Source organism: Rhipicephalus microplus, chromosome 2 (genome assembly GCF_043290135.1).
Source record: "Rhipicephalus microplus isolate Deutch F79 chromosome 2, USDA_Rmic, whole genome shotgun sequence".
Lineage (NCBI taxonomy): Eukaryota > Metazoa > Arthropoda > Arachnida > Ixodida > Ixodidae > Rhipicephalus > Rhipicephalus microplus.
This window is the reverse complement of record NC_134701.1, coordinates 93,005,410-93,019,701: the sequence shown is the minus strand read 5'-3', so window position 1 is coordinate 93,019,701 and position 14,292 is coordinate 93,005,410. Positions and strand designations below refer to the sequence as shown.

General features: G+C 45.6%; 1 protein-coding gene across 2 annotated transcripts in view; it reads right to left on the bottom strand.

Moving 5' to 3' along the window:
- Positions 1–12,690, bottom strand: part of LOC119169809 (uncharacterized) — a 22,706-nt gene extending 10,016 nt beyond the window's left edge. The window contains exons 1-2 of one of the 2 annotated variants that reach the window (XM_075886652.1): positions 12,548–12,690; positions 6,393–6,471 (exon numbers count right to left, since the gene is read on the bottom strand). In XM_075886652.1, coding sequence (XP_075742767.1) covers positions 6,393–6,471; positions 12,548–12,644 — 176 coding nt within the window. In that variant the 5' untranslated portion in view covers positions 12,645–12,690. The remainder of the gene's footprint in view (positions 1–6,392; positions 6,472–12,547) is intronic. The other variant, XM_037420824.2, reaches the window with a different exon arrangement.
- Positions 12,691–14,292: the final 1,602 nt, after the last annotated feature.

The window sequence follows — 14,292 nt, the reverse complement described above, 5'->3', positions numbered from 1 at the left end:
CGCTACCTTCATGCTCTTTATTTTAGCTCTCACTAAATATAAACATAAAATCAGTATGCATGATCTATCCGACCCATGGCGGATCACCCAGAGTGGGTAGGTGCCAATGGTCCAAGGATCACCATCATCATCATCATTATATTTTCGTCTTGTCGCTAGCGAAAAAATTGAGGATATAACAATAATAAAACTTATGTAGAATATAATGCAAAAAAGGACAATTTTATGGCACGGCAGATATTATGGAAATCTTCTGCGGAGAGGCACTGGCCCCTCGAAGAGTAGAATGAAGAACTAATATGACGCAATATATGAGTGTTTCATGCGCTCAATTTTTCGCCTTCTAGTCATCTTAGCCGAAGTAGGAGAAAATATGCAAACACTGTTGTTTCATCGAATGTATCAGGCAAATACCACATGTTTATTTAGTCACTTAAAGCCGCGTCGATATCGGTGTGAATTTCGTCGCTTTTGCAGCACTGTTTTTGTCGACAGTGCTGGTCAGATGGGACTTCCAGCCAGGCGACTTCATTGACCTCAAAAAGATACATGCTAGTTCTTAGAAAGGAACAAATACTCGAATAATACTCCGTAAAAGAGAGTATAAAGCAGAGGGCATAGGTTTTCAACGTCAGCTGCTTATTGGAAAAGGGAAGCCAAGAGATTGAAACAAAAATGAAACTTTGACCTTTCTTTTTTCTCGTATAATCAACATGTCATTGTGAAACTAATGACATTACACTTCTTCCAGTAGAATATATCAATCTAAAGCAACTCATTGTTTCACTTTAGTGTCCCTTTAACGCCTCGAATCAACGCCGACTAAATTTCAAAGCCGAAAGGCTGCCGCAGTGACGTCAGCGGGTGGGGGCCCAGTTACGCCACGAACGCGGCGGAAAGCCTGTGTTTCGTGCACGTTTTAGGAGAACGAACGCCCCCGCTCTCACAGATGCTGTGGCAAGATTGGGCCGAATAAAAGATGTGAAAAAAAAAAGTCTTACTGAGCATGCTTAGTTGGGCAACTGCGCTCCCAACCTCTGACGTCACTGCAGCAGCCTTTCGGCCGTGAACTTTAGTCGGCGTTGCTAAAATCAAGTCGGCGTTGCTAAATCAATCAACACTAGATATGACACGGGAGAAGCTGCAACCACCAATAATCATTGTGCTATGGGAAACCACAACGTCATCAACCACAGCAACATCAACTATAAAAGAAAATCACCAATTGGCACGACTTTGTGGGCTTGCCGACTGCACCAAAATGCAGCCATCTAATCAATTTACCTTTGTGATGCAGGTCAGTAAATCATATGTCCTTTTTGTAAAAAAAAAAAATCACAGCATATCCACTGAATGAATTATGATGAGTGAGGCGAAGCGTCTATGAGCCCATTCATGCCACCGTCCGTTCGTTCCTTCTTGCTCCCGTCCACCCACGCGACCATCCGTGCGTCCATCCAAGCGTCCATCCGTGATTCCGTTCATCCGCCTGTCCGTCCGTTCGTGCGTCCAACCGTCCGTACGTGCGCGCGTCCATCCATCTATCTGTCCGTCTTCTAGTCTGTCTGTCCATCCGTCCGTGCATTCATGTAATGAACACTCCAAGTACAGCAATCTGGCATCCCCTGTGGCACATACCCGCTCTGCGCGTCCATCCATTCGTCCACCCGTCTGCTAGTCTATCTGTCCGTCCGTCCATGCGTCTGTTCATGCGTCCATCTAGTGAACACTCCAAGTACCGCTATATCACATCTCGCATCCCCTATCGCACGTACCCGCTCTAGAGCGGGTATGTGCCTTCAGTAGTTACGTACCACATCGGAGGATGTGCACACTCACGCATTAATAAGCTTCGCCCCTAAAAGTCAAGTAGTTACTTTTTGGTGCACTTTCTGAGTCCTCAGTGCTATATTGATATTGCTGTTGAGTGTGCTAATGTTATTCATTCGTTATTGATGCTATCGGGTGACGTTGAAAGTAATCCTGGTCCTAACGGGAACACTGTTATTCTTACGGAACTACAAAAGCCGTGCACCAGCCAGGACAAGTTGATCGCCGAAGTGCAGAGTCTGAAATTTCAACTAAGCACAAGAAATGAAACATTTATAGACTTAAATAAATGAATGAACGATCTCAAAGTGCACTACCAAACTTTTCCCCTCCTAAATGATACTGAAAAAACACAGACTAACAAAATAAATGTGGCTACAAGCATTCAAGTCTAGAAGCCTGCCTGGATGACACTGAAAACTAGTCGCGCCGCAATAACCTCATATTCTAAGGCATCCCTGACCCTACAAGGAATGAAACTTGGGCGCAATCGGAAGAAAAGATCATTGAAATCTGCCTTGATAACCTTGGGATACTATTGCAGCCAAGCGTAATAAAGCGCGCACGTCGCCTGGCCCTTTATTCAGACAATCAAAACCACCCCGCTATCGGGAAACTGCCATAAGACAAAACCACACACGCACTAATATCAAATAACAGGAAACTGAAAAACTGTGCACCTATAGTATTGGAGAGGACTTCTCCCAGCCCATTCAACATGCCCGCAAGCAGCTGCTTGCATCTGCGATAACACCTTAGCAAAAAGTACTCCCTGTGATTTAAAGGACTCCATATCAGTTCGAAGCGCTATGCGAGCCATACGACCCATCATCAAATACCGTTAAGGAAATAAGATAGCAGTCACCCTGTAACAACCAGCACTCGTGTGCCATCCGCTATCCCTCTGCCATTTCCTCTCGTATTCTATTATATTCCCTAACATACTTAGCCTTCTTCCGAAACAAGAGCTTATATTCAACATTATCTCGGCATACAACAGCAACGTACTCGTACTAACAGAAATATGGCCTAACAGTGCCGTGACGGATGCAGGTATCTTAAGTGATTTCAAGGTCTCACTCATTTGTACTGAAACGACCGAAAAAGCTCACGGAGGGTGGAATACTTATCAAAATTTATCATGGGATACCGTACGCTGTTAATAACGTCAATTGTACTATCTAATTCTGTTAGCCAATTTTCCGTTGTTCTACAGTCCTACTTGGCGTCTGCTATAGGCCCCCGAAAGCGGATCCAACTATCCATGTCATTTGAACGATAACATTCAAAAACTGACTTCCACTTTTTCAAATGCCCAAATTTTATTTATTTTTATTTATTTATCGATACTACAAGCCAATATGCTGGCCCATGCAGCAGGGGCAAACACAAAATACAATAACAAGGCATTCACAAAAAGACTAACAATGCAAGAAGTTTGTGATTATAACTACCCGGACATTGACTAAAAAAAACATGACGAATTGTACATTGCCATGTCATGCAGCGGCGACAAACTTCGTCAATGTTTGCCTCACTTTTAACATTCCCTAGTTGGTCTCCCAACCAACTCATGTCTAACGAGGGTCAGCAAATATTCTCTACCTGATAATAAACGATAGCCCCAACAGGCTACCATCTATTCACTACCTTCCTGAGATTAGCAATCACAAAGTCATTCATGCTCTGTTTTCGCTTACCTCACCCAGAAAGATTACTCACAAAACAGCTCTATACCTTTATGATAACAGAAACTGGCGCAATATCTAAAGACCTTGGCAAGTTTTTCAAGCACTACAAGTCTGCATTTCACACACGCTACATTGATGACAACTGTTTGATCTTCAAAAACAAAGTAAGTCTCCTCCCCGATATGGTCATCCAAGAGATTACTTTTCGCACTAACCGCAATCAACTATGGTTTTCACAGCAGTTAAAGAAACTTGAAAACAAAAAGAAACGACTTTTTCGAGCTGCATAACGCACCAAGAGGCTTGCTACTTGGGAAAAATACATCGCCGCTGAAAAAGCTTCTTTAGTCTCTGTTCGTAAAGCCAAGCACTCATTTTCCCATGTTAACTTAGCTCACGTGCTACTCAGAAACACCAAGCGATTCTGTCAAGTTGTAAATCCAACAAATTCTTCCGATATAAGACTAACAAGCAATTCTGACTGACTGATCATGATTGTGCAGAAATGTTTAACAAAGCATTTTCATCTGTGTTTACCACTGAACTTGACACGCCTTGACAGTCACCATGCTTCAATTTATAAACTTCCATACCAGCTGTCCCCTGCTTCGAAGAAGGCGTTTTATTAATAATTCACAAAATAAAACTTTCTTCATCAGCAGGTATGAATTTCATCATCTTGAAACTCCTAAAAAATGTGCGATCAACTAGTGCAGCGAAGTTAAGTCTCATTTTTTCACAGTCGCTCATCTCTGGAAACATGCCGGCTGATTGAAAAACGGGCAAAGTCGTTCCTGCCTACAATTCATGTAACAGAAACTCGCCAATGAACTACCAACCCATTTCACTAACTTGAGTGTCTTGTAAAATAATTGAAAACATCATCTGGTCACAAATCGTTAGCTTATTGGACACAAACAGGTTTTTTCATCCTTCACCACGCAGACTTTTGAAACGTCTCTCTTGCGACACCCAATTAGCACAATTCGTTCATGACCTTCAGGCTATTTTTGACTGCGACAATCAAATCAACTCAATTTTTCTTTATATCGCAGAATCTTTTGACAAGCTTTCTTGCGGGCGCTTGTTATCAAAACATTCAAAACTTTACTTACATTCTAACATCCTCAAGTGGCTTGAAGAGTTTTAAACTAACCACTCTCAATCTGTCTGTGTTAATGGCCATCTGTCTAAACTCCTCCCAGTAACCTCAGGTATCCCACAAGGGTCTCTTCTCGGTCCGCTCTTATTCCTAGTATATACTATTGACTTACCATTGCATGCTTTCTGTAACAATCGTCTGTCGTTGATGATTGTGTAATCTACTATACTAATCGTCATGACATTACATCTTTCAGAGCAGCCTTAACGATATACAAAATTGGTGTGACATTTGGCTAACGACTCTCAACTCTGCTAAATGTAAACTCGTGTTCTTCTCTCGTAATCACAATCACTCTCGCTTTCACTACTGTGTTCAGGTTCCTATAAACATCTAGGAGTCACCCTTTCTTCTAATTTATCATGCCGCACCAATATTATTCATTTAATTTCAGCACCGAACATAATGCTCGGTTTTCTTAAACGCCACCTTTGACTCGCCAGACCTCTTGTTCAATTACTCGCATAAAAATTACTTATAAGACTAGAGCTAGAATATGTATCTGACACCTGGAGCCGGCATCAAGCATACCTAATCACTGCATTGGAAATCGTTCAAAATAGGGTCATTCAATTCATTCCTTTTTCAAATTCATAATACATCAGTGTTCCACCCCTGAAAGCGGAATCCAGTCTATAGCTTTTTCTTATCGTTGTCACATTTACAGTCTTACCCTTTCACATAAGTTATTTTATTCATCTCTCAATCAAGCGCCTTATATCACGGCTGGATTACGCATTTCCCACCGCACCAGTCATCCACTTGAAGTCACCCGTTCACTATCGCATGCCACTACGTTTTCTGCTTCATTATTTCTCAGAGCAGCTTCAGAATGGAACGGCCTGCTCTGTGACATTGTCAACATTGCTTCATCATTTACGTTTTAAGAACACATCACTGGTCATCTGCAGTGTTATTTGAACTTTCGCTGTTAGGCTTACATCTAATCCCACCCCTTTTGTAACACCCCCAAAAAGGGTTCTTGAGGGAAAAAAACTGAACGGGTTAAAGATAATTTTCATGTCTAAGTCACCTCATCAAACGCAAAATTTCATCATCGATATCTCGCGGCTTGTGGAAAGAGTCATCTGATGACGTCATATATCTTCGAATTTGTGACGTCTTCTTGACATCCGTGTGATGTGACAACAAATGATAACGTAATCACAACATAGTAATGTGGTCAAAGGTGATCTGATCACGAAGGCAGTGCACAAGCAAGTGATGTACCCCCGATTTTGGAGGCAGTGAAAGGCCATGTTCGGCGCAGTAAGGTGTCCATGGGTGGTAGCACCGGATCAATAGATTGTCCGATAATAAGACGGAGAAAAAAGATAACTTCCATTTTCGAGTCATGTTAAGTGATTGTAGAAGGAGCGCCGTGAGTTTTTCACTGCCTAATTACCATAGATGTATTTCATAAATGTAAGTAGTCACAGATATCATGGTGTCTTAGTTATCGACGTCCTAGTCATAAAATAGGTCTCGGCGCTCATCGTTGAGTAGAAAGCAACAAAAAAGGAGGAGGCAGGGAGGTTAACCAGAAAGACATCCGGTTGGCTACCCTACACGGGGGGGTTAGGGTAGGGAACAAGAAAGAGGAGAAAGAGGGAAGAGAGGGAAAAGAAAAAAAGGCCGGGGGAGAGACTGAGAGTAATTTCACTGCAGCGTGTAGAAATCTACCGCATGTCAGAGGCGTGCACACAAACCTGTCTTTCTCAGGAAACACAGCGGGGCTTTCACTGCCTTGTGGGCTGTCGAGGCATGCGGACGTTGTTGTAATAACACCTGCACAGAAAGAGGCCGATCATTCAGTCGCCGCATTGCGTTGGCAAGTATTGTCTATCTCAGGCAAATCGAGGATAATGGCACAGCAGGTGTTCGATATTTTCGTCGGCGCCACAAACATCGCACGCCGCTGTGTTAGTAATTCCGATTAACGTGATATAAGCTTTCGTGAAAGCAACTCCCAGCCAAAGGCGATAGAGAAGTGAAGCTGCACGTCGATGTAGGCCGGGTGGAGGCCGGAGTTGTAGTGAAGGGTCGAGCTCGTGCAGTCTTGTACGTCGTATGCTTGGTGTGTTCCACTCAGTCAGTGTGAGACTGCGGGCCAGTTGACGAATCTGCCTCGCCGCATCCGCTCTTGAAAGCGGAATCGGAACGCTGTTCGCTTCTTTATGTGACGTGCGAGCAGCATGATCTGCAGAATCATTGCCGCCTATACCACAATGCTCAGGTAACCACTGAAAGACGATGTCATGGCCTTTTTGTATTAAAAGGTGGTGAAGTTTCACAGTTTGGTAGGTCAACTGGTCGTGGCATCCACGTCGGAGAACTGATATCAGGCACTGTAACGCTGCTTTTGAGTCAGAAAACACAGCCCATTTACCTGGTCTTTCTTGTGAATTGATGAGTTCCAGTGCATTGCGCAGAGCCTCGAGTTCTGCCGTCGTTGACGTTGTCACATGTGAAGTCTTAAAACACCGAGTTACCCCTGGTGGTGGTATAACCACTGCTCCACCTGAACTAGACGGCGTAGTAGAGCCATCCGTGTAAATGTGCATGTGGTTACTGTAGTTTTGTTCCAGATGGAATAGACTCAGTTGTTTCAAGGCATGTGCCGGTAAGTCCGATTTTCTTCTCATTCCTGGAATCATTAAGCGAACTCGCGGGCGGCTTAAGCTCCAAGGAGGAAGCAGGGGCTTTGATGCAGGTGCGTATGTCTGAGTAAACGATGAACGATGCTTGTAGAATATAGTGCCGTATGTCGTGCGCGGTCTTTCAGAAGCTAGCCTCGCCAGGCGGTGAGAAGGGGTCCTGGCACAATGCCTGAGGTGCATGCGTATTGTCTCGGTAATATTATGCGTATTTATCGAGTGATCTTGAGCGACGGCAATGGTTTCAGCCGTTGAAGCACTGCGGGGTAATCCAAGGCATATCTTAAGTGCTTGGGCTTGAATGCTCTGAATTGCGCCTAGGTTGTCTTGCCGGTGTTAGATATTGCAGGTAATCTGTACCGTAAGAATCCGATAAACAGCACTCTGTACAGTTGTAGCAAGGATGGTATGGGTACTCCCCAATGCTTTCCTGCAAGGAATTTGAACATGTGGCATGTTGCGATCAGCCGCTTCTTCACATGGTTCACGTATGGAGTCCACGACAGATTTCTATCTATTATGACTCCCAAGAACCTGTGGCTTCTGCTGAACGATATGTATTCTTCATTAATCGATATGCTGTAAGTAGACATTGTTTTCCGCGTGAACGCTACCAGTGCACATTTACCGCAGGACACCTCGAGGCCTTGTTTACGAAGGTAGCATGACGTCGTTGTAGCAGCCTTCTGAAGGCTGGCGCTAACCTGAGGCCTTGTCATACCTTATGTCCAAATGCAGATGTCATCAGCATATAGAGAAAGTTCTACAATGCTAGGTAGCTGCTCGACTAGACCAATGAGAGTTAGGTTGAAAAGTGTAGGGCTTAGCACTCCTTCCTGAGGAACTCCTCGGCTGCTGTAATAATCAGGTGTTGGGTCATTCGCTGTCATCACGTAAAATGATCTCAGCTGTAAGTAGCTGAACACCCACATATATATCCTGCCACCAAGACCTACTGTTTCCAAAGCACTAAGGATGGCTTCATAAGTGAAATTGTCGTAAGCCCCCTTAACGTCTAGAAACAGGGTGGCGCACAGTCTCTTACAGGGTTTCTGGTGTTGAACATATGTCACCAGATCAACAACGTTGTCGATTGACGAATGGCTGCGCCTGAATCCAGTCATCGATACTGGATAGATTTCGTAGTGCTCTAAATAGCACTCCATTCGTGTGTGATTCATTCGTTCCATCGTCTTTCCCACACAACTGGCAACTGCGATAGAACGGTATGAGGCAATATCCAAAGGAGAATTACCAACCTTTAAAAGTGGAATGAGGCGACTTGACTTCAATGCCTGGGGAACCGTACCAGTCTGCCAGGAGTCGTTGTATAGGCGTAAGAGTGCCTTACGAGCTTCGTCTCCAAGATTACAAAGGGCACGATAGGTAATGCCATCAGGTCCGGGTGCTGAAGAACGTCTGCACAGTGCCAGGGCCGCCTCTAGCTCATCCATAGAAAACTGGCAATCCATACGGGGATCACGTGAGGGCGGTGGGTTGTCAAATGTTCCCGTTCTTGATACTGTGAAATTTGAATCACCGGCAATTCTTCTACAGAAAGATTCTGCGACGTCAATCGTCGCAGAAGGCGAAGTGTCAGAGATGTAAACGGGTGTCGCTGACCCAAGGTTGTGCTAAGACGCCGGACAGTTTGCCATATCAGTTATAGGGGCTTTCGTGGATCCAACGACTCGAAAAAGGATTTCCAATGTCGCCTAGCCAGTTTATCCATGTGCCGCTGCATTTTCTTTTGAATGCGTTTAGCCAGCCTCAAATCATCCATGCACTTTGTCCGTCGGTACCTTCGTTCTGCTCGACGGCGTATTGCGCGAAGTTTCTCAAGCTCGATGTCGAAATCGGTGTGCTTTTGACTAGTCAAATGTGTATGCGTGGTATTCTGCAGGACATCCTTTATCGAGTCCTCCAGGTTATATGATGAGACGTCGGTACACAGTCTTCCATTAACATTTTGAATTTCAGCCAATCGGTGTATTCGAGGCCTCTTGAGGACTTGGAGCTGGTGAAACCCTTTATACAAAGGTAAGTTGGTATATGGTCACCGCCCCGCATTTCCAGATCCGAAAAGCAGTGCACTTTCCTGGTAATTGAGCGAGAAACCAATGTAAGGTCCAGGCAGCTGCTATAGGCTAATGCGCGTAAATATGTAGGGCTTCCATCGTTACAAACGCATAGTTCGTGCTCCGAGGCTAAGGACACCAATTTTCTTCCTCTAGAGTTGTCCCTGGAGCTTCCCCATAGGAAATGGTGGGCATTGAAGTCGCCAGTGATCACCCATGGCCTTGAAGTCGATGTCAGAATACCGCGTAAGCGCTCGCAGTCAAGGCGGCTTGTTGGAGATAAGTAAGTTCCGATAATCGTGAAAGCAACCTTATCCTTCTTCACAGTAAGGCACACATACTGATTCCCTTTATCAGGCGAGACTCTGTGGTGAACGTAAGTGAGGTCATGGCGCATGAATACAATAACTTTGCTGCAGTCTCTGTGAGTGGAGGACATGAAGCACTCATATCCTGACAGCTTGATTGAAGCACACGGGTTGGGTTCACAAATCACGATAATGGGGAAGCGGTTCACAAACACAAACTGTCTAAAGTCAAACATGCGCGACTTCAGTACTCTGGCGTTCCACTGAAAGACAGATGAATTCTTGACTTACGCTCGAACGGACGGTGCCTCGCTGGCCATGGTTTTATCTTAGAGCTGCAAGCACCGGACTCAGGGTGTCCAGCACATGCAGTGCCGTATGCGCAGCCAAAGTCTTCATATTACTCAGTAGAACACGCATGGTACTCATCAGCGATTGCAGCAAGCTTATCACTTGATCTTCGTTCGTCGCATCACTGGTTGGAGGGGTCAACGAGGGCGGCGGGATTTGATGCAGCTCCGAAGTAGGTTGACTTCGTGGAAGTGAGGGCCACTGTTCGGAAGGTGCGACTGCTGTGCCTTTCTTCTGTTTGGCAGTATCTGTCTTCAGTGAGCTCGGTGTTTGTGGGTCAGCCTCTTTGATAGAAGATGACATCTCTCTATCGGTAGAGCCGTTTTTCCGTGATGGACTTCACCCACGACGCTATCGTCGGCGTAGTGTAGCGGCAGCTTTCCTGTGTGTGAAATTGTCCCGCACCATACACATAAGTACCGCGTGCTCATTTCGCACCCGCGGGCAATCTTTGGATGAGGCCTCATGAGCGACGTGGCAGTTTGGACATCGTAGCACGGTGGCACTGCAGGTGTCTTTTGAGTGAGACTCAGCGCACCGCGGACACACAACTTTGTTCTCACAGACACCTTTTACGTGTCCCATCTTGAAGCACTTGTAGCATTTTAGTGGCTTCGGTATGTAAGGACGCACTGAGTGGCGTACATGGCCAACTTTGACATACGAGGGAAAGCTATTTCCCTCGAACATAAGCCTCAAGCAGCGTGAGTTGCCGAGTCTTGTAATGTGCGTGATGCGGGTGCCTTCAGTCACTGGCTTTATTAGGACTGGCAGGTCATTAGCTGAGATGGAAAGATCCACATCATGAATGACGCCTACAGTGCCATTACAACCTGTAGCGACCATTGGCCGAACTTTCACGTTGCCGATTTATGTTATGTGCCGAAGGCTTTGCAGTGCACTACGGTGCATAACGTCTACAGAAAGGACATTCTTTCGTGTATTGATCCTCACGTCTTTGATCTCATTCGGCGCGGCTTCCTCGAGAAGCACAGAAATAACTTGCCTGTTGAGGAGTCGCAAGTTAGATGCAGGGTCTTCCGGCATAAACAGCATGGTGTGCGGCCACCGCTGTGGTGCATTCTTAACGGTGGAAACTTTTGCCGACGATGCCGTCCACAGCAATCTTCGTTTTGTAGATCAATTCTTGACGACAGTGAAGTCATCATCTGATGACTCAAAGCCGTCCGAGTACAAATCAGTTGCTTCGCTGTCCGTGTCGCTCGACGCGTTGCTACGCTTCCTGGATGACGAAGCCCGGCACGACGGTTGCACGCCTGGAACATTGTCAGGTGTGTCCTGAAGCATCACCGCAAAGGAGGGAGTGGCAGCACCCAGGATTTCCAGGAAAACAAATTGAAAATACTGAGACACGGGCACAAGCGTTTTGTCGCTCATCGTGGATGTATCTAGTGATGTTAGGATGTACCCTGCCACAAAAAAAAGTTGCGAAAACAGCGTGATAATATTTTTAGATTTCAGTGCGCATTTTTTCACACACTTTTTAGAGAACAAGATTACTATAAGCCCATTTTGCCATAAATATACCTGCAATGCAGGTGCCCATATGCAAACACGTGTTAAGGACATTATAGTTGAAATCAAGAAGAAATTGAAATGGGCACAGCCCGTAGAGCGTAGGGATGTCACTGCTTGTCATGAAGGGCGATCGACTGCATATAAAGGGAAGGCAAACGCACGAGGGCGAGACAAAAATCTAGGTGGGCACACGACGTTTGCAGATATAACGTGGCAGCGAAAAGCACAGCGCCGGGTTTATGGGAGGAACATGGCAGATGCGTTTTCCCTGCAGTGGGCTAAGTGATGCTAATGGTTATAATATATACACAGTGTACGTAGAAGCAGCTATGTTCACAAGTAGCACGAAGAACAATAAGAGGGGGGGAAAACTCAATAAGTGGTGCAAGTTACCTTACCTATCTGTGTTACATATTTTACAAGCACTTTTTTGCTTTCATCAGCAGTTCTCCAATAATGGATTGATATATGTAGTGTAACGTCCCAAAACCGCCATATGATTATAAGAGACGCCGTAGTGCAGGGCACCGGAAATTTCGACCTCCTGGGGTTCTTTAACCTGAACCCCAATCTGAGCACATGTGCCTCAGCATTTTCGCCTCCTTCGAAAACGCAGCCACCGCAGCCGGGATTGATTGACTGATATGTGGGGTTTAACGTCCCAAAACCACTATATGATTATGAGAGACGCCGTAGTGGAGGACTCCGGAAATTTAGACCACCTGGGGTTCTTTAACGTGCACCCAAATCTGAGTACACGGGCCTACAACATTTCCGCCTCCATCGGAAATGCAGCCGCCGCAGCCGGGATTCGAACCCGCGCCCTGCGGGTCAGCAGCCGAGTACTTTAGTCACTAGACCACCGCGGCGGGGCCGCAGTTTTCAAGGAACAATAAAAAAACCTTCAATACACAACGAAATTTCTACGTACTGGAAGAGAGCCAATGGAACGTAAGGCATGAAACGCAAGCACGTGGAAGACGTAGCGAATCCACGCTATCGAGCCTTGTGTTTTGAAGTGAGGTCATCCTACTCCCTCATTGCTCGCTGTGAAAGGCCACAGAAGGCAGGCAGCTGACGAAGATCTTGCGTTGAATGAAGGCGACGCCTGTGACCTTAAGCGGATCGCCGGGCAGCCCGCTTGGCGAGGAATCATTCGCGCACGTGCCGGTGGTGACGTAAGCAGGCTGCGAGCACACCTCGTTTCCCACCGGATCGACGTGCGCCAAGGGCACCGTGTGGTTCCTGCTGACGATTGCATAGAACCCGTTCTCACTTCGCGATGTCAAGGCACGGCGCAATGTTTTGTATACGGCGGGGAAGGCCAAGTTCTTTTTGTCAACAGCTACCAGAGCCTCCCAGCGACTGTTATATTCGCGAGTAAAGACTGAACAGAACATTCGTGCAGCGAAAAAGTTACATCGAATAAAAGCACGTTTCGAGTTTGCGAAAAAACAAAAACAACATTCATTTAGGTGTGACGTTTTTTGCGGCAACGGTGGTTCGTTACCAGCCCTCGACGTCAGACAATAAAGATCAGCCCATAACAAAAGATTGGATTACGCGGCACTTATACCTATAAGCTGGAGGGTCTACCTTTTCCTCACAAAAAAATACATATACGTATGTGCCAGAAAAAAATCCACTAACATTACTGAGCTTCAAACACCTTACACAAGATCCTTTACTTAACATGTACGCCAAATTCAGTATAGGAAGAAAGAGCGGTCGTATCTGGGGACCATCGCGCCACGTATCTCTTTTTTTTTCTATAAAGGTTTTCATTCACGTGGCTTCAAAACACGCCGAGTAAAGCAAGGGGACGGCTATCACGACGCCAATGTATACTACTATATATAGAATAATGAGTGTAGGGTGACTAAACGTGGTTTCTCTCAGCGCGTGCAGTTAAGATGAAAGCACTCAGCCAACCGATAACGCTACGCACCACTGCTCGAGTTGTCCGTAGTCTTCTCCACAGTTTTTTTTTGCATATATATGCCACATCAAAAGGATGGTCTCCCTCTTTTCACTAGAGAAAATAATTGTGCATTTCAGCTCGTCTATTTTGGCCAACACCAATTCGCAGACGTTGTCCGACGCGGGGCGATGCGAATGTGTTTGAATAGTCTCTCAGTGAAGAAAACAAAGAAATGGCATCAAGGAATCTCAGCCTGTAGAGAAAAAAAAATGACAGCATATCCACAGAGTGAATGTTGAGTGGGGCGAAGCATCCGTCCATCTTTCTATCTGTCTGTCTGTTCGTCCGTCCATCCGTCTGTCTATCTGTCTGTCCGTCTGCGGTCCATGCGTTCGTTCATGCATCCATTCATCCTTCCTTGCGTCAGTTCGTCTGTCCAAATGTGCATCCGCCTGTCCATCTGTCCATCTGTCTGTTTGTCTATCGGTTTATCTGTCGCAGGACAATTTTAGACTAAGAGGAGCTTCGCCCCTAAAAAATAGCTGAGTGGTTCTCCTCGCTGAATGGTCTCTGGTTCGGCTTGTGTCCACGCTGAAAGTCTTTTATTTTTTATGTATATAGCATAACATGCACCTCTGTTTAGGAGGCCGACATGCATATACACGAAAGCAAGTAGTGCTTACAGATAGGACAGCAGCTGTCGTTACCGTAAAGTAGCAGTGAATTACCAATACGTTATTTCCACTGGAATATAA